Source organism: Nipponia nippon, unplaced genomic scaffold, assembly GCF_047370975.1.
Source record: "Nipponia nippon isolate SJK-2023a ecotype South Korea unplaced genomic scaffold, ASM4737097v1 scaffold_3, whole genome shotgun sequence".
Classification (NCBI taxonomy): Eukaryota; Metazoa; Chordata; class Aves; order Pelecaniformes; family Threskiornithidae; genus Nipponia; species Nipponia nippon.
Genome location: NW_028262347.1, coordinates 7,371,129 through 7,392,134, shown reverse-complemented (window position 1 = coordinate 7,392,134; position 21,006 = coordinate 7,371,129). Strand labels below are relative to the sequence as shown.

The following is a 21,006-nucleotide window of genomic DNA, read 5'->3' as shown; positions in this document are numbered from 1 at the left end:
GTGTTAATTCACTATAACAATAGTGTGCTTCCAAGAAACTTAAAATTTTGATTTTGAACTGTTGGAACAAGTAGCAGGGCAGAGCAGTGTAGGTAGTAAAGGGAAGGAGGAGCTGAACAGTTTCAGTATCTTATTACAATCTGATAATTTAAATGTCAATCATACTGAAACGCTTTTCTGAATTGGGCTTTTCCTGCTGCCTAGGTTTTACTTGGTGACTTTTTTTTTTTTTTTTGGTGCTGCTTTGCAAAAATTCTATTTCTTGCAATGCAAATTGGTGTTACCGGGTTTGGGAGGGGCAGGAGCAAGACTACTAAGCAGGGGAGCACCTCCTAATTCTCACCAGATTTTCTTTTGAAATGCATCTGCAATATGTGCTACGTGCAGAGAGGTTTTGTTACTCACCAAGAAAAAAAAAACAAACCCTTCTACTGTTTTAATTTGGACATTTTAATGTTGTTTGTGATCTCTTTTTATCAAAGGAAAAACAGAAATCTAATCTTGAAATGTAATGCTTTACCTTTGTAGTTCTTAATTTTGTCCTAGTAAAATGAAGACCCAAAGTAGTTAATTAGCTGAAAATGCTTTCGACTGCATGTCTTGCTTTTTCGTCTGAAATGTGTCAAGGTTTTTGTTATTGTAGGCACGGTTGGACTCGATCTTAAGGGTCTTTTCCAACCTTAACGATTCTATGATTTTCTGATTCTATTGTTATGGTTCCTCTTTCCTGCCTCTCCATCTGACTTGATGCCTTAAACGAAAAAGGATTGAAACACACACCGTTGCTTAAAATGGTGATGACTTTTAGTAGAGATTAAGACTAATACCACCCACTTAGAGTTAGAATACATACTTGGGATTGTTAAAAAAAAATTATAAATTACAGTGATTTTGAGACTTGGAGTAGTGTGTCTCTTCTGGTAAGAAACATTTTAATTATAACCTATTATTTACAGTATGATGTGCAACTTTTTATAACGGGAAAATGTACAAATTATGTAGTTTTAGGGTTTTTTACATTGTATTTGCAAGCTCTTCTGCTGTTTTCTCTGTTATGCTTTACTTTGCCCCACTTCATTTTTCAGTTTATAGTAAAACATGATAAATGTCATTAAGGCAGCAAAGATGTGTTTTCTCCTGATGCATCTAGAAAAGGGGAAAAATTTACAAAGGTAATAGTAACGTATATGACAGTAAGGTTTTGGAACTTTCTACTGTAAGTGTTTTTTCCGCATATAAAACAATTTATGTACTCAAATGTTAAAAGTGCTGTGCATCTGGTAAGCACCTGTAGGTAAACTTGCTACTACTTGACAGAAATCTCCCATTTGGAAAGAAGCAGTCTCAGTTAGGGAGTCAAAGTGGGAGGCCACTGGTGTCATGGAAAAGGTTAAAAATGAAATGCCTTAGGGTTGGTGTCAGATTGAGACCTTCCTGGCAATACATGCATACAATCTAGGAGGAAAATAATGTTATTTGTTGGGTTACTATGTTACACGAAACTACTCTTCCTTGTTGAATTAGCAGCAGAAACTCAAGGTTAAGGAGCTGTTTCAGTACGTTTACATTTCAGTTGAACTGAACCACTGCCTTGTAAAACAAACTTTAAATTATTCAAGTTTAGTGGAAAGTCCACCAGCATGCAAAATTGTGCTGCTTCACCAATGATCAAAGAAGGCTTAAACTCTTTTCATTAGTTTACTGAACTGCACAAACATATATACTAACATTTGTGTGCAGTGATAAAAAAGTACTTAGGTGTTAGTTTTGTTTATCTGTTTGATGCTGTGAATTCCTGTGTAGCCAACTTCTATTAAATAATAAAGTCTAAACCAGTGCAGTTTCTTTTCCTGCTGAACCACCTTAGAGTGATTGAGAATATATGGGATCATATGACGTACATAAAAATTTAATGCAACTTATAGAATTGCACACATATATACGTATAAACACACATGCATATAAAAAAAAATTGTAGTGGAATTAAGCTCATCCTCATCTTTTACTGTAAAAATCAGCAGCTTAGAACTGCTACTTTAGTTCTTGTGCAGAATTTCTAGGTACCAGAAATTTTTAAAATCCACAAAATAAATCTTAAAGTACATATCCAAAATGAAGTATGGAGAAAAGATTGTATTCAGTGAGGAAAATTACGATAATCCTGACAATTAAGCACAGTAATTAGTGTTGATGTAGAAACCTTTAACTTGTCTGATTTTTCCTGAAATACCACTTTATGGTAGGTACTGGGTTTTGTTGCAGGCTCTTCTGCTTGGTTAAACAGCAACAATGGAGCATGTAATAAGGAAAATGCCATTGCCTAAACCATTGAAAATTCATGTGAAACCATCAATATAAACTCTCTGGACTTGCATACTGTTGTAAAAAGTAGATTGCCACTCTTATGACGGTTCACTATGCTTGTGTCAAGACATCAGTATTTCAGCTGCTTTAGTTAAATAAAATCATGTTTTGAACAGAGTGGCTGATAATCTTATTAACCATCTATCTAAACAGTAACATTTAGATTTCAAGTTAAACTTTAAATACTTTTCTGAAACCTTATTCACCACAGATGAACCATTATAAAAATGGGGTTTGTAAAGAAAAATGGCCCTGGAAATAGCAACACAGAACCATATATATGTTTTGTCCTTTCCTCTCCTCTCTCTACCCAAGCTTTTAACTTACTTTTCTGCAACCTTTCATGTTTCCTTTATCCTAAACGTAACTGTAAAAGCCTTTGGCTTGAACATGTAACATGTCAACATCTTTAACTGATCATTTGCATTTATTTCCAGGAACAAATGATGAGAAAAAAACAAGCAATGCATCTTGATGCTCGCTATGTTACAATGGTAGAAAATGCCTATTACTACTGTAATCCCCCTCCAGCTGAAAAAACTGTGAAGAAAAAACGTCCTCCTTTGCAGGAGTATATTCGTAAGCTTCTTTACAAGGATCTCTCCAAAGTCACCACAGAGAAGGTAAATCCTTTTGAAATCTTTAATACAGATTTTACTGGAAGTGATGTAGTACTAACTTTTGAAGGGTTTGGGGAGGGTTATAATTTTTTTAATTGCAAGGAAGAGGGATCATTTTTGTATCCCTGATTGTTAAGATAGTTTCATTTCTTCTATTGTAACGCATAGAAGCTCCAGTCATGGACCTGCATTCTCCACAGCATTAAGTGCTGAACAAATAGAGAATGAAATGAGAATCTTTGTGCTAAGTATCTTGTGTTCAGAGTAAGAGACAAAAGACTACAGTTAAATACAGACTGTAAGAGCAAGGAAATTATGGAACAGATTTGGACAGCTTGATTAGTAGCTAGAGGACAGCAGTTGGGTTACATATATAAAGTTTTCTGTAGCTACTGCAGATCTGGAGGATGCTTGAAAAAGAATGAGGTTGCTTGCAGGTGCTTACAGGGATTTCATCCCAACTGTGAGAGACGGGATGACAGTGAGTATCTTGATATTTTGCCTGCTAAGATGTTAAGCTTGTCTTAAAATTTGGTTTAGGTCCTGAGACAGATGCGCAAGCTGCCTTGGCAGGATGCAGAAGTAAAAGACTATGTTATATGCTGTATGATCAACATCTGGAATGTGAAATATAATAGTATTCACTGTGTAGCCAACCTCTTAGCAGGGTTGGTCCTTTACCAGGAAGATGTTGGAATTCATGTTGTGGATGGAGTGCTAGAGGATATTCGACTAGGAATGGAGGTAAACCACCAACATTCTTATTGTGCTATACTTATCTACTTATGTTGAAAGGAAAACAGTAAAATAATCTTGCTTAAAGAAAGGAATCCTTGGATTCTGGATTTATGTCTTACGACTTTTCTACCTCAGTTGTTTGCTTTATGTAGGTTTATTTAAATTAAAATAACAACACGCCCCCAAAACCCAACAAACTGCAAAGGTTACCAGGACAGTTGTTCTGTCCCCCTTATCATAGTAAGGGCATACAATTTATTCTTTCACAGTGTAGTCAGATTCATGCAACTTCAAGTAACTTGGAGACTAGTCCATATTCTGATAGATGTTATAATTCCAGGAATTCTCTGGGCGATGAAAAATCATCATAGCTTTAAGACAGAGTGTATGCTAAATGTATATGAACTTTATAATAACTACTAGTTGACCAGCTTTCGTAACTACTTTTTAATGTTTAACTTTGTGTAATGTATGTAGCCGTAAATAACTTTTATTATAACAAATTCTTTTAATTTTTTTAGACTGCTTTTTTCTTAAATAAAAAAAAAATGCACAAAAGCAAACAACAGACCTTTTACAAAGATTCTATTGTGTTTGCATGATAAAGTGAGTTTTTTGTTCTTTTTTGATAAAGGTTAACCAGCCAAAGTTTAACCAACGGCGGATCAGCAGTGCCAAGTTTTTGGGGGAGCTTTACAATTATCGAATGGTGGAATCAGCTGTAATATTTCGAACTCTGTATTCTTTCACATCGTTTGGTGTGAACCCTGATGGTAGCCCTAGTCCACTGGACCCTCCAGAGCATCTTTTCAGAATCAGACTAGTTTGTACTATCCTCGATACCTGTGGGCAGTATTTTGACAGGGGATCCAGCAAACGAAAGCTTGATTGCTTCCTTGTATATTTTCAGGTATTCTAAACTAAATTTTATATAGTTCTGTAGATTTCTTTAACAAGCTAATTTAAGTCAGTCTGTTACATATTTCTCTCATTGTTCTCTAGCACTATAATTTTTAGAACCCTGTCTGTCTCATAGCAGTTTTATTTTAGTGACGTGTATGTTCAGTTATATGTAGATGTTACTGTTCCAACAAACTTGCAGGACGCTGGGGTAGCAGTTGATTCACTGAAGGGTTTAGGTTCGCACCTTCCGGGGGTCTCAGCAAGTGGAAAAACCACTTGTGGTGGACAGAAACCTTAAGAATTCCAGCAGAGGTAAGTATCAAGTCTTGCAGTTGGGATCTCCATGCAACAATACAGCCTGGCACTGACTCCCTAGAAAGCAGCTTTTCAGGAATAGAGCTGGGACTCCCGGACTGTATGAACATGACATTAAGTTCTGCACCATTAGGGTGATGAAGACCAACAGTATTGGCCAATTGTGTTGGCAAGAGTGTAGCCAGGAAAGTGATTCCCTGCCCCCCCTTTTTTCCCTTCCCTTCTGCTTGGCACTGGTGAGGCCACATCTGGAGCACTGTTCCCAGTTCAGGGCTCCCTGGTAGATGAGAGGAGAGACATCAACAAACTGAGCTGAGTCCAGTGGAGGGTCACCAAAATGATCAGGAGGCTCTCAGCTCTCACGTTGTGGGTTTGCTCAGCTTGGAGAAGAGAATGCTAATTAGGTTGCTGTCTTCAGCTAATAGTGTTTGTAGAGGAGGAGTCATCTGATATTTCTGAGGAGTGCATGGTGAAAGGATGAGAAGTAATGGTCACAAGTTGCAGAAAAGAAATTTCTGACTCAATAGATGGGGGGGGGGGGGGGGGGGGGAAGATTTCATAACAGGAGTGTTTGAACACTGGAATGGGTTCCTCTGAGCAAATGTGGAATTCCAGTCCATGGAGTTCATGCTAAAACTCTTGGGACTTAATTTCTTTTTCTTTCTGCTTCTCTCTTTTACTATCCTTGTTTTAGTATAATTTAAAATGAAGGTGATAATGACTTATTTCATACCTTCAGGATGCATATCCTTCATCTGTACCCGAGATGTAAAATGAAGTACAGTATGGTCCTATATTTAAACCCAAAATAAACTTGTCAGTGAAGAAGCCATTATATTTTCATTACACCTTATAATTTCCACAAGTGTTCCTTTTGACCATGTCACCTTTCAAATAAATATTCTGTTACTCATACTTCATTTTCAGATGCAATTTTTGCCACACCTTTGTTCTCAGATTTTACTGTCAGGTTCGCTTAAGATCAACATTTGTTTTTTACAATTTTATTGTAAGTGGTATGCGCTAATTTGTTATAAAGCAAACTGGATAAATGACTTCATGCTAGCTGCAGTCTTAAAGCTTTTTGTGATGTTTCTTCCCTTCTCCCCATAATATTCCTTTGGGAGGATTAATTTTCTTGAAAATACATGGAGGAAGGAATTGAAAGCTGGTCAATTGTTAAGTGCTCATCTCTTGTAGAAAGAATCTACCCTTAGAAGTCACTTTCTTTTCAGTGCTTTTTTGCTCAGTCTTCATACTTCTAACAGTCATTATGATAAAAGGAGCATATTCTTAACATTTCTGGTGTCCATTGTTATCAAACAATGTTTAGTGATATCAAAATATCTAATAGCTGTATGACATACGAGAGTAGTGATGTGAAATCTTCTGCATTTTCTACTGTACAAACATAGCTAGGCATTACAAACTTCATAAGTTAAATAGTTTCTAAATGCCAGTGTGCATATAATTTATTTTAATAATTTGTATTCTAGCGGTACGTTTGGTGGAAAAAAAGTCTGGATGTTTGGACAAAAGACCACCCGTTTCCTATAGACATTGACTATATGATCAGCGATACACTGGAACTGCTGAGACCAAAGATAAAGCTCTGCAATTCTCTGGAAGAAGCTATCAGACAGGTGCAAGACTTGGAACGAGAATTCTTAATAAAATTAGGTAAGAAAATGTGCAAGGGAAATAAGATCTTTTTGACAATTCCTGTATTTCTTAAAATTATCTTTTGTATGATGTTGACAGGTAACTATTGTTATTCTCATGGTATGATCTTTTTATTCTCATGATAGAAATATTTTTGTAACTTCTTTGTGTTTTTCTCATCACCATAGAGATAATGTAGAATCTCCATAACTCTAAAGTGATTGACTGTTTAAAAAAAAAAAGTCAATATGAATACTATTAATATAGTAGTATTTGGAGAAGGGGAGTGTGTATGTATATGTATATATAAAAATAAGTATATGGAGTAGTATGGTGCAAACGATGAGGAAGAAAACTATGAATTTAATCAGAAAAATTCAGGAAGCATGCTCTGCTACAAAAAGCAGGGAGTATCTGTGCACTCAGTTACTGCAGCCTGTTGGTTGGTGAGCACTGATGGAAACCAGCTTGGTCATTTTGGTAGATTGGTCGCTTGCAACTCTGTGTTCCTTCCACAGCGCTGGATTTGACTGGAGCTGCTGTGTCAAAGTAAGCATTAGTGTAAGACTATAATAAAACAGAAAGCGTGTTTTGCTTTTAAAATGCTGTTGGGTACTTTGGGCCTTACGCTTCCTTTGGAATAATTTTGAATGGGCTTTACATTTCCATAGAGGCCAGAGGATGGTTTCCTTTTCATGAATTAGAGCTTTGGTTGGATTGTTAAAGTGTGTTTTTCTTAAAATGTATCTGTCGGCTAGGTTGTGTGCTACCTTGTAGTTCCTGCTAAGACTACAGTGATGTATATTTATAAATCTTGGTGTGTTAAAAATCAGTTAATTTCAGGAGAAGAGAGTTGGGCTTGCAGCACAGCTCAGCTGACAAAATACTGGTTAGTGTGTATTTAAAACTACTATCATCATATTAACCTTTAAACCTTTTGTACATATCAGTTCTTGCTAATTATTGGATACTGCTGTGCTCATTTCTCATTAAATGGAGTTGCTTTCTAATCTTCCGTTTTTATTTGAAGACAAGCTTGGTCATGAAAAGCTTTTATATGTAAATTTTACACTTTATAAGTGTTAATTATAGTCTTAATAGCACTTCATCTAGTCAGAGAAGTTCAATTTTTAAGAATAATCCTTTAATCCAGTGGGATGAGTATGTGTAATTGCCAGGTGAAATGTTGGAACTTCTGTTTTAGGAGGAATTTATATTTTTAATATGCTGTTCATTTAATTGACATGCCTTAAAATTACCTATTTAGCAACTGAAATGCAGATAAAAATTTCCTTATGGTACAGTCTAAATTACTAGCTTTTATGCTCTCAAAATGATAACCAAGAAGTAATTTACCACTAGTTACATAAATTGTAATATTCTTTTGAAAGATACTCAGCACTTCCTTCCTACAAATCATAAGAACTTCTGTTCTCTGAATCACCACCACTACAGCAGTTGAGTTTGGTGTAGTTAAGGGGGAGATATGTGGTCACTGAATGTGAGCAAGTGCTGGAGAACACTTTATTGTCTTTGTTTTGGCACGAGCAAAGCCTGTCAACAGTAGAGTCTTCAAAAAGTGGGTTGTGTCATGTGTCCTCCCCAAGTGTGTTGCTTTTCTTGATATTGATATTGCTTGCTATTAAACACCAGTATAGGGTGGGATAGTTCCTAGTCCTCCTATTAGGACTGTTTGAAGGTGGTCTCAGGAAGGTTGTCATCTGCCTTTCTGATCTTTGACGGTTATGACAATAGGGGTGAGCATATCTGAAGGAGATGAGATTTTTAATACTTCAGCAAAAGCTCTAGTAAAACTGCAGTTCTTGACCAGTTTGTCCCCACAGTTCCTCGGCCTGTGGACAGTAACACTGAGAAGGTACTGTGCTGAGGACCAGGAGGTGCTTTGCTTTTTATCATTCTGAAGTGTAATTCTAGGCAGAACGGCGGGGTGGCTCATTGCCTGCAGACCTTGAGTTGGGGACTGACTGTTGGTTCCTGTGCCGCTCTGGTAATTTGTACTGCTGGGAATATACTGAGTGAGTTGAAAGAAACACTTGTGTAATTATGGAGCAGCACAGATTTTGAAGAGCACAGCTTTTATAAATAGGGGGGGGGAAAAGAATGCTTTGAAACCTCTGGAATATGAAGAAGGAAGAGTGTGTGTGTTCACCCAGAACTGAAATCCTCAATAACTACCATGCAGCCATATATACCGTTCATTTTATTTCTGAGTATTGTCTAATTCAAGCATGGCTGTAAAGATTCACCTCCTCCCAAAGCTGATCTTTGTGATCTTAGTCAAATTTTTGTAAGGAGACCTGGCTGTGTGTGTCTGTGTATTGCTTCTCTTAAAGGCATCTGGAGGTGGAGAAAAAAAAAATCTGATACGCCCCAAACCAGTTGTGTATTCAGAATCTAGCCTTCTGTTGAAGAATAGCGTACTACCGCACGTGTTCTTTGCATATGGCAGAGAACAAACAAGAAGTGCCACAAGCACAGAACTGATGCATTCATTTGCCGTCCAGAAAACTTTAAGCTAATGGTCGACCCTAAGCATGGTTGGTATAATGTCAAAGTATGAATGACAAACTGCATAGTAACTGTATTGACTCCTTAGTAAAATCTTTGAAAAATTACTGGCTGTGTTGCAGAAGGCTGGCATCAGCGTTGCTTTCTGCTAGCTCAAACCATGATCCTCTGGAGCATTAAGTGGCTTTTTAAATTAATGAAAAAATTAAAAGAATGTATGAGAACAATAGTGTATGCTGGAAGTTTTGTTCTTTTTTGCATTGGATGACTTAATTTTTGCAATAGCTGTTCTCTAAAAACAGGTCTTCATTTTTTCCTGAATCAAACCATGCTGAATTCTTAAATATCTTTCTCTGAAAATAGTTTTGATTGAAATCTGTATCTAAGACTAAATTGGACACTGAAGCACTGAAAGGAGCAAAAACTTATTTTTCACTGCTATAGGAATGGTATAGATAAGGGTGTTACATTGAAGGACACCTTAACGAAAGAAAGCAGAGGTTTAGGGAGCTACGCTTTGTACCTTACACACAGAGTAAACTAAAATGTCTTGAGGCATAGGGGTGGCAAGCAGGTCAGTAAGGAAAACTGCAAGATGAACTAAAACACAGTGAAAGAACTGTCAGTCCTGTCTGCAAGTAGGATGAGCACACTAGATAATACTTCTGGAAGAGACTGATTTCCTGAAGACATTATATAGGCGCCTACATCCTCATAGGTTCAAGTGCAGCCTCAGAGCATTAGAAAAGATAGAAATTAGAAATTTATTACAGAAAAACTAGAAATTTATTACAGGCTGAGAAAGTTGCTGTTTCAAAACTGTTAATTGGCAGTAGTGGGAAGTACTGGAACTAAGACTGCAGAGGCTTGATGTCGTCTTGGGTTCTGCTGGTTTTGTAGAGCATCTGTAATTTAGTGCTCGTATTTCACTGCCTGTTTCAGTGAGGTTGCACATTTAGTTTGAGGATATTTTGAAGCAGTTTGCACAGTGCAGCTTCTTGATTGCTGTTCTGTGGGAGATTTTAAACATTCTCCATAATGTTTTCCTCCTTTTATGGCAGGGAAACATTTAGGAGTAATGTAACCATAGAGAAAATGTTTAATTCAGAAGTCAAACATTATGACCCGTTGGAAGTGTTCAGTAACAATGGACTTTTGAAGTGATCTTCCACATATAACTTGAGTGGTTATATGTGTTCTACTGTTCTAATTCTGTTCTAGTTCCTTATTCTAATTTTTTCTCTTTTCCAAATTTCAGGAATTGTGAATGACAAAGATTCCAAAGATTCCATTACGGAAGGAGAGAATCTGGAAGAGGATGAAGAAGAGGAGGAAGGTGGAGCAGAGACAGAGGAACAATCTGGAAATGAAAGTGAAGTAAATGAGCCAGAAGAAGAGGTGACCTTAATGATTTACCTTGCCTCGCATAAAAAGAATGAATAATCAATATTTTGATTACTTATTACTTTCTGAAGCCACAGAGTTAGCAGGTGAAATGTGGGTATGCACAACCCAGTCAGTACTCTGAGGGTATTTCCATCCCGGTTTTGTATATATGGAAAACTGAATGCAGAGTGTCGGAGGCTTATCCCAGAGAAATTGAAACTTGAACCTGACAACTTTGCTGAGGGCATGTGCTGCTTCTCAACAAAAAGTTGCCTTCAGTTTTTTTGCATGAAAACACTTTCAGATAATTTTCTTTATCTGTTGTAGAAGCAAATGTATTGACTAGCAGTCAGATAGGAAAAATAACAGGCGTTCAGAGTATGCCTGTATAATATGAATAAATAAAAGATTTATGGAGCATAACAACTTTCCTTGTTTACTGTGCCAATAATCTTTTGAATCAAAAATGGTGGAGCCAATAAAAGAGACATGTACACAGAAATTCTAACTTGTCACTGTGACACAGCAAAGTTGACATGGTAATGGTAGTGTTGTGAGAAAATGAGTTCATCAAGAAAATAGGAAACACTTTTTCTCCTTAGGTTTGGTTTGGTTGCTTTACTAGTAAGCGTTCTTTCAGTCTATGCTTCTCAGCGTTAAAGTTCCTGAAGTTTGGCTGGGTTTGTGCCTTTACCCACAAATTAACAATGTTATTAGAATCATAAATGGTTGGGGTATGGGGAAGGGACCTCTGGAGATCTTGTCCAACCTCCCTTGCTCAAAGCAGGGTCACCTACAGCAGGTTGCCAGAGGCAGTGTCCCATCATGTTTTGAATATCTCCAAGGATGGAGGCTCCACAGCCTTTCAGGGCAATCTATTTCAGTGTTTAAACACCATCACAGTAAAGAAGGCTTTTTTTTCCCCTTATATTTAAATGAAATTTTTCAACTTGTGTCCATTGCCTCTGGGTCTGTCACTGGGCACCACTGAGAACAGTCCAACTCCCTCTTCTTTGCTCCCTCCCTTCAGGTATTTATACACATTGAGATCTCCCACCCCACCCCGAGCCTTCTGTTCCCCAGACTAAACAATGCCATCTCTCTCAGCCTCTCCTCCTATGACTGGTGCTCCAGTCCCTTAATCGTCTTCATGGCCTATTGCTGGACTTGCTCCAGTATGTCCATATCTGTCTTGTACTGGGGAACCCAGAGCTGGGCGCAGCACTCCAGATGCATCTTGCTGGTGCTGAGCAGGCAGGAAGGATCACTTCCTTTGAGCTGTCGACAACGCTTTTTCCTAATGCAGCCCAGGATGCCTTTGCTGCAAGGGTACATGGCTGGTTCTTGGTCAGTTTATTGTCTGCCACGACCCTGTGTCCTTCTTTGCTGAGCTGCTTTGCAGATGGGCAGCCTCCAGCCTGTATTAGTGAACGGGGTTATTGCTTCTCAGGTGCAGGACTTGGCATTTCCCTTCGTTGAACTTCATGAGTTCTTATCAATCCATTCCTCCAGCTTGTTGAGCTCCCTCCGAGTGGCAGCACAACCATCTGGTGCCTCAGACGCTACTCCCAGTTTTCTGCTGTATGTTTGTGAAAATGGCAGATAAATCCCAGTGAGTTCAGACTGAAACATTAACTACAAAACATAACAAAATAATTTACTAAGACCGAACTGAACTAAACAGGTTTGGATGGGGAGAGGGTAGGAAAGGTGCAGAAAACACATACGAGGAATCAGATGTAAGTGGTCTTTTTTGTTGTAAAACAGTCAGAAGTTATTCTACTCTCAAATTTTAAACATTGAATGTTTCAGGAGGGCTCTGACAATGAGGAAGAAGAAGGTGAAGAAGAGGAGGAAGAAAACACGGATTATCTTACAGACTCTAATAAGGAAAATGAAACAGATGAGGAGAATACAGTATGTGGTGTTACTTTAAATAAGTGAATTGACTTTTGCATCTTTGTTTTTCTTTACTGAATGTTTTTTTCCAATGCTGCTCATAACTTATCTGGGAAAACATGGCAAGAACACTCCCTCCTATTCTTTTACATATGTTTTGGAGCTTATTTTTGTATTTGCGAACTTTGATTATTACCTTCTGAAAGTATTTATGCCATCAACTTTACAACAACATGTTTTCACAGGACCGTGCGCTTTCACAGGTAGCTAGACTGGAAAAGATTGCATAAGTGATGGTTTTGCAATGCCAGCAATGGTAGCAAACTGATATGGTACAACAAGGTAAACTAGTTACTCTGCACTAGATCTCAAAACTGAAAAGGAGACAAACCAAGAAGTGCAGAATTCCTAAAATACAGATTTGGGATTAGCAGATTATAACATCTGCAGCAAAAGAATTGAGCATGAATTGCAGCTACATAGTAAAGAAAGTAATGATCATTATAGACCAATGTGTTGGGGTACTGACTTCAAACATTTTTGTTGTCATGTTGTGCTTTCCAAATACTGAAGGATAGTATTCATCTTGAAAAGACCATCTAACATTATGGATTTAATGGAAAAATTAGTTAAATTAGGTGTGGTAGGAATAGAGACTTTTTTTGTATTGCTGCCATATCTAGAATGTGTACACACGCATCTGTACACGTACGCTGGTATGTCAGAATGAGTGGCCAGCCTTCATAATAATTAATGCAATAAATGTCAGAAAATATTTCTTCAAGAAAATAATCCAGGCTAAAAACTTTTCTTTAACAATTTTTTAAGCTTTTGGTTATGTATGATAGGGAAGCAATAAGGATATTTTTCCCCTTATTTCTAGACTGAGTATTTATATTTCTGGATCTAATGTAATAGAAGGTTTTTTTCCTATTGCAATAGGAAGTAATGATTAAAGGAGGAGGACTTAAGCATGTCCCTTGTGCAGAAGATGAGGACTTCATTCAGGCATTGGATAAAATGATGCTGGAAAATCTTCAGGTATAAATATTTATTTTCTTAAATTAATGTAATTTGCTGTACAGCTAATTGTATTTGATTTTTTTTTTTAAAGTAAGTAAAAGATAAATTCATAGCTTACCATACTAAAGAACATGGATGGTTTTTTCTTAGTTGTGGCCTCTTCTCTGCAATTGACATGTTTGGATAAGTAGCTTTTAGTTAAAATAGCTGTTAATTGTATTGTTTGCTCAGTGAATATATGACATGCTGAGAGATATTTTATTGGATGAATAATAACTGCATCGGATACTATGCAATGTTTCCGACTTTATCCTAGACTATCCAAGCCTAGGTTTTAATGTTTAAAATGTAGCTGCATTTAAATTTACATAACGTTTAAGCCCTGCATTTTTTTTTTCAGTCACATCTGGTAAATGTTTAAGTGTTGAGTATTGCAAGCCCTGTATGAGGAATTAACAACAAGCTACAAAAAAATCTTGGATGTAGAATGTCCATTCTCAAGTGTGTTTAATCAAGTCTCTAGATTTCTTTCCTTACAAGGTTAAATTATCTAAAATTCCTTTGAAATTTGAAATATTCTGTCTCTGTAACTTAATTCTTCACAAGCAAGGAAATTAAAGGAAAATATAATATGTTTATTTATATATTACTCTGTTTTCTTGGAAGGTTAAACTTCTCTCAGCCATGAAAATATGAACGTTGCCAGACTGACATTTTTAGCATCTGATCACTTACAGAATTTACTTTTTTTTAATAGCAACGGAGTGGCGAATCTGTTAAAGTACATCAGTTGGATGTTGCTATTCCTCTACATCTCAAAAGTCAGCTCAAGAAGGGTCCCCCACTTGGAGGTGGGGAAGGAGAGTCAGAGTCGGGAGACACAATGCCATTTGTCATGCTAACACGAAAAGGCAACAAACAGCAGGTAAGAGTTCAGAAAGGTATAGATATTGCTTAAATAAATAAATAAAATCCTTTCACTTTTCTGAAAGTCACACTCTGACTTTTGAAGTCACAGAATTTTTTTGTTTCTTCATCCTTTTATCAGATTAGGATGCAGGCATCTTAATTTTGATAAATAGAAAATACTGTATGTAGTTTCTTTGAATTCTTAGTTGTTAATAGAAATCATGTAGGAAAATTCTGTGGTTAAATTATACCGTTGCTAATTACATTTTGTGATCACACCAGTGGACAGTGGTACGTTTTATGTGTATTTTAAACATAGTTGTTGAAGTTGAATGCTTGAGGTTGGTGGACTGCCATTGGAAGTTAAAAGGAGTAGAAAAGAAAAGAAGGAGGAATATTCCAGAATCTTCAAGATTCTACAGATTTTTCTGAAAACACCTTCAGCTTCAAATCAAGATATATGATGTTTGCTAAATTCCATTTCCTAAGTAACTGCCACTTGGTTGAATTTGTTTCACTTGGAAAAAAGTCATTATCTGTGAAGGCTTTTTTAGGGGACTCTTCCAGAATGCACCGAGTGAATCTCGGAGAAACTTAAATGGAAATCATGTTGATAAAACAAATAAACCTCTTGCTTCATGCAGCCAAGCTATACGTTTGTCTTGGCTCTTTTCTCCAGTATATGTTTGAATTTTCCTGGGTCAGCAAATGCATAGTACACAAATCAGTACCTAACACATTCCACATGCATTTCTCATCATGGTGTAGGTCCTTTAAAGAAACCTTTTCATTTTGGTTGTATAAATTCATGATGAAAGTGAATGACTCTAGTGCGGGGGGGGGGTGGGGTGTTGTTGAGTGTTGTGGGTTTTTTTGAAAGCAAAACCAAGGCATTGTTTTATCCCATGCATCTGTGCCTTTCAAGTATTTAGAGCTATGTCATCCATGTCATTACTTTGTTTTGACTTCTGTTACCTGAATTGTGACAGTAGTGTAACAGTTGAGGTATATAAAGCTGAAGTAGAATGTGAAAGACACTTTAAAAATCTGCTTATAAAATGAGGTCTGTTTTCATAAAACCCTTGAACTAGGGGGTGTGTGTGATTCCCAATCTGTTTTTAAGCCTTGTTAGTCTGCTAAGAAAATGCTGTGCTATGTAAGTGCTCTGAAAATGTAAGTGGTGATACCTATTTGCATGGGCATGCAAGTGCTTGCATTTAGTAGTGATGATTAACTGATTTCCTTACTACATTTGTTTGGTTATTCTGTTTTCCTGGAACTTGAATGTTGTATACAAAGCTCTACAGAAGTTTTGGGTGGGGAATTGTAACTGTTGTCATTGGGCTCAGAATGGATTTAAGGGAATTCCATTAAAAGAAAATGGTGTTTAGCTTTTTCAGGATAATTTACTGGGAGTATCTGTAGTTACCAAGAATTTTAGGATCTTCATATTCTGTGTTGAGGAGAAAATATTGCCAACGTGTGGCTTGAAAAAGAAGGCAGAACTTGTTCAGGAGCTTTCCCTGCTCCTCCCCCAGTATTTGCTTTTGGGAGTAGGCTCTTCCTGCCAAAACTCCTCTCAGTGTTTCTAGAAATGTAGAAAACAGTTACTTTATAGACTACTTCAGTTCTTGAGTCAGTGAAAGGCGTCTTTGTCCATAGTTCTGTATTCAGAAAAAAAGAAATATGTCTTAATAGCCAGTTTTAATAGAAAAATAAGCAGGAAAGAAGAGGTGGTGTTGAGAAGAAAATAATTATTCCTTCTTATAGTCCTTTTATTTTAAATCTGCATGAGCAGAATGTGCACAGAGTTTTGAAGTGATGGATGCATACTTTAGTGTTAAGTTATAACTGTAACCTTTCAGCTTTTTACAAATGGTCAAAAGGAGTTTGCAGACAACCTGGAAAGCTGTATAACTTCTCGTCTGCACAGTCACTGGAATGATAAGCATCATCACCTCACTACGACATCAGCCTAATCGCTCGCTGCGTTAGCGGTTGGTTTGGCCTCTGTGTGCTTTGTCAACGGTGCTGCTGAAGCTGGAAGTCTTCACTGTAAGGGAATTACTGATGAAAATGGAATGTGCTGTGCTTCCTTCCAGAGGTTAATATTTGGTGGCTGAGGTCCAGTCACTAAATACTCCATTCACATGCCGGTGTTCAGCCAGACTTTAGTGGAGCATTGCCAACTAGTTTTTTGAAGCAACACCAGTACAACTGACTGTTATTTACCAGCAGTGTACAACCTGAATTAGTAGTCGTTGCATAGTAACCAAGGACACCATATTTTATCCTCTTTTGTCTCACTGTGATTTACAAAAACAGGCAATAGCAAGGGTATTGGGTAGACCAGTGTCTTGCAATGGATGGCGGGGGGTTTTTCACCCATTGGCTGTAGCAAAGAAGTTGTATGACAAAACTTACAAAACTAGTAGCAGTAGAACTGAACCTAGTTATTGGTAATTAGACTGTGGCATCATGATTTATCCACAAGCCATGGGCGAGCAAGGGGAAATGAAGAAATACTGCCATCATAAGGGACCAGAACTGAGGTCTATCTAATACCATTTGATATTTTTGAAATTGTCCAAGACGTTTTATGCCAGGGAGGTGTGAACTAAGGTGAGATTTAGACAATGAAAAGAAAGTCACCTAGCGTCAAGAAATTTAGTTAATACCCAAGACAAAACATTTCCTTTCACTTGAAAGGTTTTTAGCCAGGTTGCATAAAAGAATGGTAATATCCGTGGAACGGTCAAGTCTGTCCTTGAATGTGAAGTTCCTTGTCTCAGTGACATTTTTATGAAATCTGTAGTCTAGTCTTCTGAATGATCTTTTTTGATCTGTCTTCAGTTTGCCATCTTCTAAGTGAAGTCTTTATGTTCTATCCCCATCTCACAGATTTTAAGAGGTTTTTGATATACCTCTTCGCTATTTGCAAATCGGAAATGTTTCGTTGGCTCAGTAATCATCGTATCCTTTAGTAATTGTCATCAGTGATTTGATTTCAGATGGCAACTGTCTGATTGCCTTGAGATAGTGACTCAGTGATGTTTTGTTAATTACCAGTCTGGTTTTTGTATGCTTCTTTCGTTTGCACCCGTCTATATTTCCGTTTTCTTTTTTTCTACTTTAAGCATCCTGAAAACGCTTACCAAGCCCATTCAGCTGATAAATCCATAGAACAGATAAAATATAAAGGACATATTATGATGGATGAGGAGCTTAATGGTGAAGCTAAGGAATGTTTTTTATCATGAAATGCTGCTAATGGGTTAGTTATTTGTGTAGTTTGCGTAAAGCTCGTTTGACAAAAACTGGGACCATGCATAGTCTGCTCAGCAATAAGTAACTAAAGCTTACTTTTCTGTTGGAATTTCAAGAACTTTCATTTTTATTCTTCCCTGCACACCTCAATAACAAACTTAAAAATAAAGTTCAATATAATATGCTATTACCCCCCCCCCCAAAAAAAAAAAAATCTATTGCCTGATTTGTCTCATCTAAATAAATCTTCTAGTTTCACTGTACCCAGGTTTTTCCCAAGTCTTTGCAAGAGTCTGGCTTAACTGTTTCAAACACAATTTATTTTCAAATGCTGCATCTGAGTACTTGGTCTCTTCTCCCACTCATCATTCATCTGCTGCTAGTGGGGCACTACTGTCTAATGGATACCTTGAGATCTCTTCGTAATTATTGCATTAAATACTAACCATATGCAGTGAGGATTTTGCTTTTACTATATACCTTCTCAACAGAGGTTTTGATAATGTATCTTTCTGTCTGCAGCTTTTGACACTATAGCAGAAAAGAACACTGAGAAATTTGCTCTGCTCCTATTTCTGTGGAAATAGATCTCAGATGACAAGAACAAGCAGCAGGTTTCGGAGTATTCGTGGAATATTGAGAGTGATTATCCTTAAATGCATTACCCTACTTATAGCACAGAAATATTTATTTCTGATGGACGTACAGTTGAAGGAGGAAGTGAAATTTTTCTGAATATGTTCACAAACTTGAGCATTAAGGTGTTTCTGAAAACTATTGTTTCATTTGCAGATAAGATTAAGAATAATTTCTCTGGTTTTGAACAATTGTAAAAAAATTTTCTGTGGAAATAAAAACTTGTATTTTCTGAGTCTGGGGAAAAAGAAAGCATCTTCCTAACGCCTCTCTGAAAATCTCAGCTGTATTTTTCAGAGAGAGGGTACTTCTGTAGGAGTAGTACCAAGCTTACCTTTAATGTAGCTTATGGCAAATCAGAGTGTGTTGAATGTGTGGTGTGGATGTTTGGCGTGGGGGAGGAGGAGAAGATTAAATTGGACACCACAGTTGTCTCCAGACTAATAAGAAGCACTATGGAGCTAGAATCATTTGTAAAAGCAAAAGCCAAGGAATGCTGGGGGATATCTGAATGCTTGGGACATTTCTCCTCTGTTACCACAAGGAGTCATAGTAGAAATTCTGCTCGGGGGCTTCATCTCTTTGGAATGTAGAGACCTTTGGAGGGAGATGCAGCTTTCTGAGCCAGCTATAGTGCTTTTATCTCAAGACCAGTGTAATTCACTGTGAGGGTATCGGCTTGTGTAAAAATAAGTAGTAAAGCATATAGGTATGTGTTCCTGGTGAAAGTTAATCGATTTTGTTCCCATAAATACTGTGTGTAAAAATAGTCTTTTGCCTTAGGAGTACATCGGCCTTTTTTGTATGTTCTCTGTGTCTTTAGGAGGTCTGAATAACTTATATTTTCTCATGCTTCCTTATGTGAAACAGAGTTTAAAGAAAAAACCAACCAAACAAAACCAACAAACATCACACTTTCCAGTAGAAACTTCTGTAGAAAGTGTCTCATCACAAAACCCTGGAAATAACCATAATCCTTCTGTATTTTGGATTGGTTTGTGTTTGTGGGTTTTTTTTCTGTGATGGGCACTTAGAAATTTACTTTCATTTGCAGTTTAAGATCCTAAATGTACCAATGTCTTCCCAACTTGCTGCAAACCATTGGAACCAACAGCAAGCTGAACAGGAGGAGAGAATGAGGATGAAAAAGCTCACTTTGGACATCAATGAACGGCAAGAACAAGAGGACTACCAGGGTGAGAAAATCACCAAGTATTTAATTTTTATTTTCAGAGGAACTTTCATGGATCTGCAGAAAATATTATTTGTGATAATTAGGAGTTCAAGTTCTGAATATTGATTTGCAATACTTCATGGAAAACCTGTATTTTAGTTTGTCATTCATTATTTACTCCCTGGTGTCTGTGCTTGAAGAAGTTTTTATAGCTCTTCCATGAAAGGGAGTTTTCACGTGGGCCTAAAGTCTCAGCATTTCCATTTATTTTGGGAAAGGGGAAGATCTGAGATTGTTTCCTTAAAAATAAGATAACACAAAATTAATCTGATGTTTGTGGCATTGTCTCCATTTACTGCAAGGCAGTTAAGTTGGATACAAGAGGAATTAATTCTGTGCAAATTAAACTCTGCTTTTTAGATATTAATAGGTATTTTACATATTAATGGCATTTAGAATCTTCATCAGTCTTGCTAAGACTTGCAAATACCAAGAGGTAACCCTCACCTGAGAAATAAAAACTGTCACCTCAGCTTCATATTGCTAAAGCATCTAGGAGTGCTACAAATCTGGAGCATAAGAATATATTAAGAGAATGAAGGTTTTATACAAATTATATTATCTAACTTGTTTTTTAAAGATGTGCAAGTCAGGCATTTTGGAACTTGAACAGATTGAAGCAAACAGTTAATTCAACAAATCATGTAGCCCCTAAACTGGTGCACTTGATGTGTGTTTGTTGGGTGGTTCATTTTGGGTTTTTTCAGACTCAGCTTTCCTTGGCTTACTCAGTAAACAAAGCCAGACCAATAATATTGATAGTATTCAGTTCTTATGTTAGTATTTCCATTTAACATCTCCAAAGTTCTTGCTCTACTTTTTTGTAAAGATGTTGCAGTCTGGTGGTAATCACAGTGTAAGTAGTTAATTAGAAGGAAATGTCATTTAAGGTATTTAGTGAAAGGTCATTATTCATCAAGAAATGGGAAATTTAAATTAAAGCAGCTCTAACTCTAAAAGTGCTATGGACTCTTAACATTCAAAGCACTGTGGAATCTAACGCTCCTTTCAGAACTTGGATAGTACAAGAACTGAACTTGTAATTGTAAAAAGGAGTATTTTTCCAAAGTGAGTGTCTACAGAGCTCTGAAATGGTAACACAATATATTCTTAGTATTAAACACTGTAATCAGCTTAAAAAAGTAATTTTCGAGACGCTCCCCTCTTATAAAGCCCACTCGTGAAAAAGGAAGAGAAACAGTAGGCTCTAGCATTAGATGTTTAAGTGCTTTTCTCAGACTTTTTGTGGGGTTTTCCTCATTAATTATATTTCTGATATTTTTACTGGTCAGGGTGTTTGGATTTTTACGCCTTGTCATATGACTTTGTTGGTACCTTTAAAATCAGTCTGTTTAATCTAGGATTTTATCGTGAGCAACTGTGCTTCCTATCCAAAAAAGGATCACATTGATTTTGTCCAAGAGAAATGAATCAGACGACTGATATCAGTTGATAACCAGTAATAGGCAATTTTTTTTTTTACTTTATCATAGATTTTCTAGGTGCTGTGTAGAAAGCATT

The 21,006-nt window shown here is 36.9% G+C and overlaps 1 protein-coding gene across 5 annotated transcripts in view; it reads left to right on the top strand.

Moving 5' to 3' along the window:
• UPF2 (UPF2 regulator of nonsense mediated mRNA decay) overlaps positions 1–21,006 on the top strand; it is a 69,598-nt gene that overhangs the window by 35,900 nt on the left and 12,692 nt on the right. For 4 of the 5 annotated variants that reach the window (XM_087764903.1, XM_087764904.1, XM_087764902.1 and 1 more), the window contains 9 exons: positions 2,802–2,987; positions 3,525–3,728; positions 4,357–4,632; positions 6,437–6,620; positions 10,390–10,529; positions 12,330–12,434; positions 13,359–13,457; positions 14,197–14,364; positions 19,306–19,447. In XM_087764903.1, the coding sequence (XP_087621029.1) occupies positions 2,802–2,987; positions 3,525–3,728; positions 4,357–4,632; positions 6,437–6,620; positions 10,390–10,529; positions 12,330–12,434; positions 13,359–13,457; positions 14,197–14,364; positions 19,306–19,447 (1,504 nt within the window). Of the gene's footprint in view, positions 1–2,801; positions 2,988–3,524; positions 3,729–4,356; positions 4,633–6,436; positions 6,621–10,389; positions 10,530–12,329; positions 12,435–13,358; positions 13,458–14,196; positions 14,365–16,213; positions 16,354–19,305; positions 19,448–21,006 lie in introns of those variants that run through there. The other variant, XM_087764905.1, reaches the window with a different exon arrangement.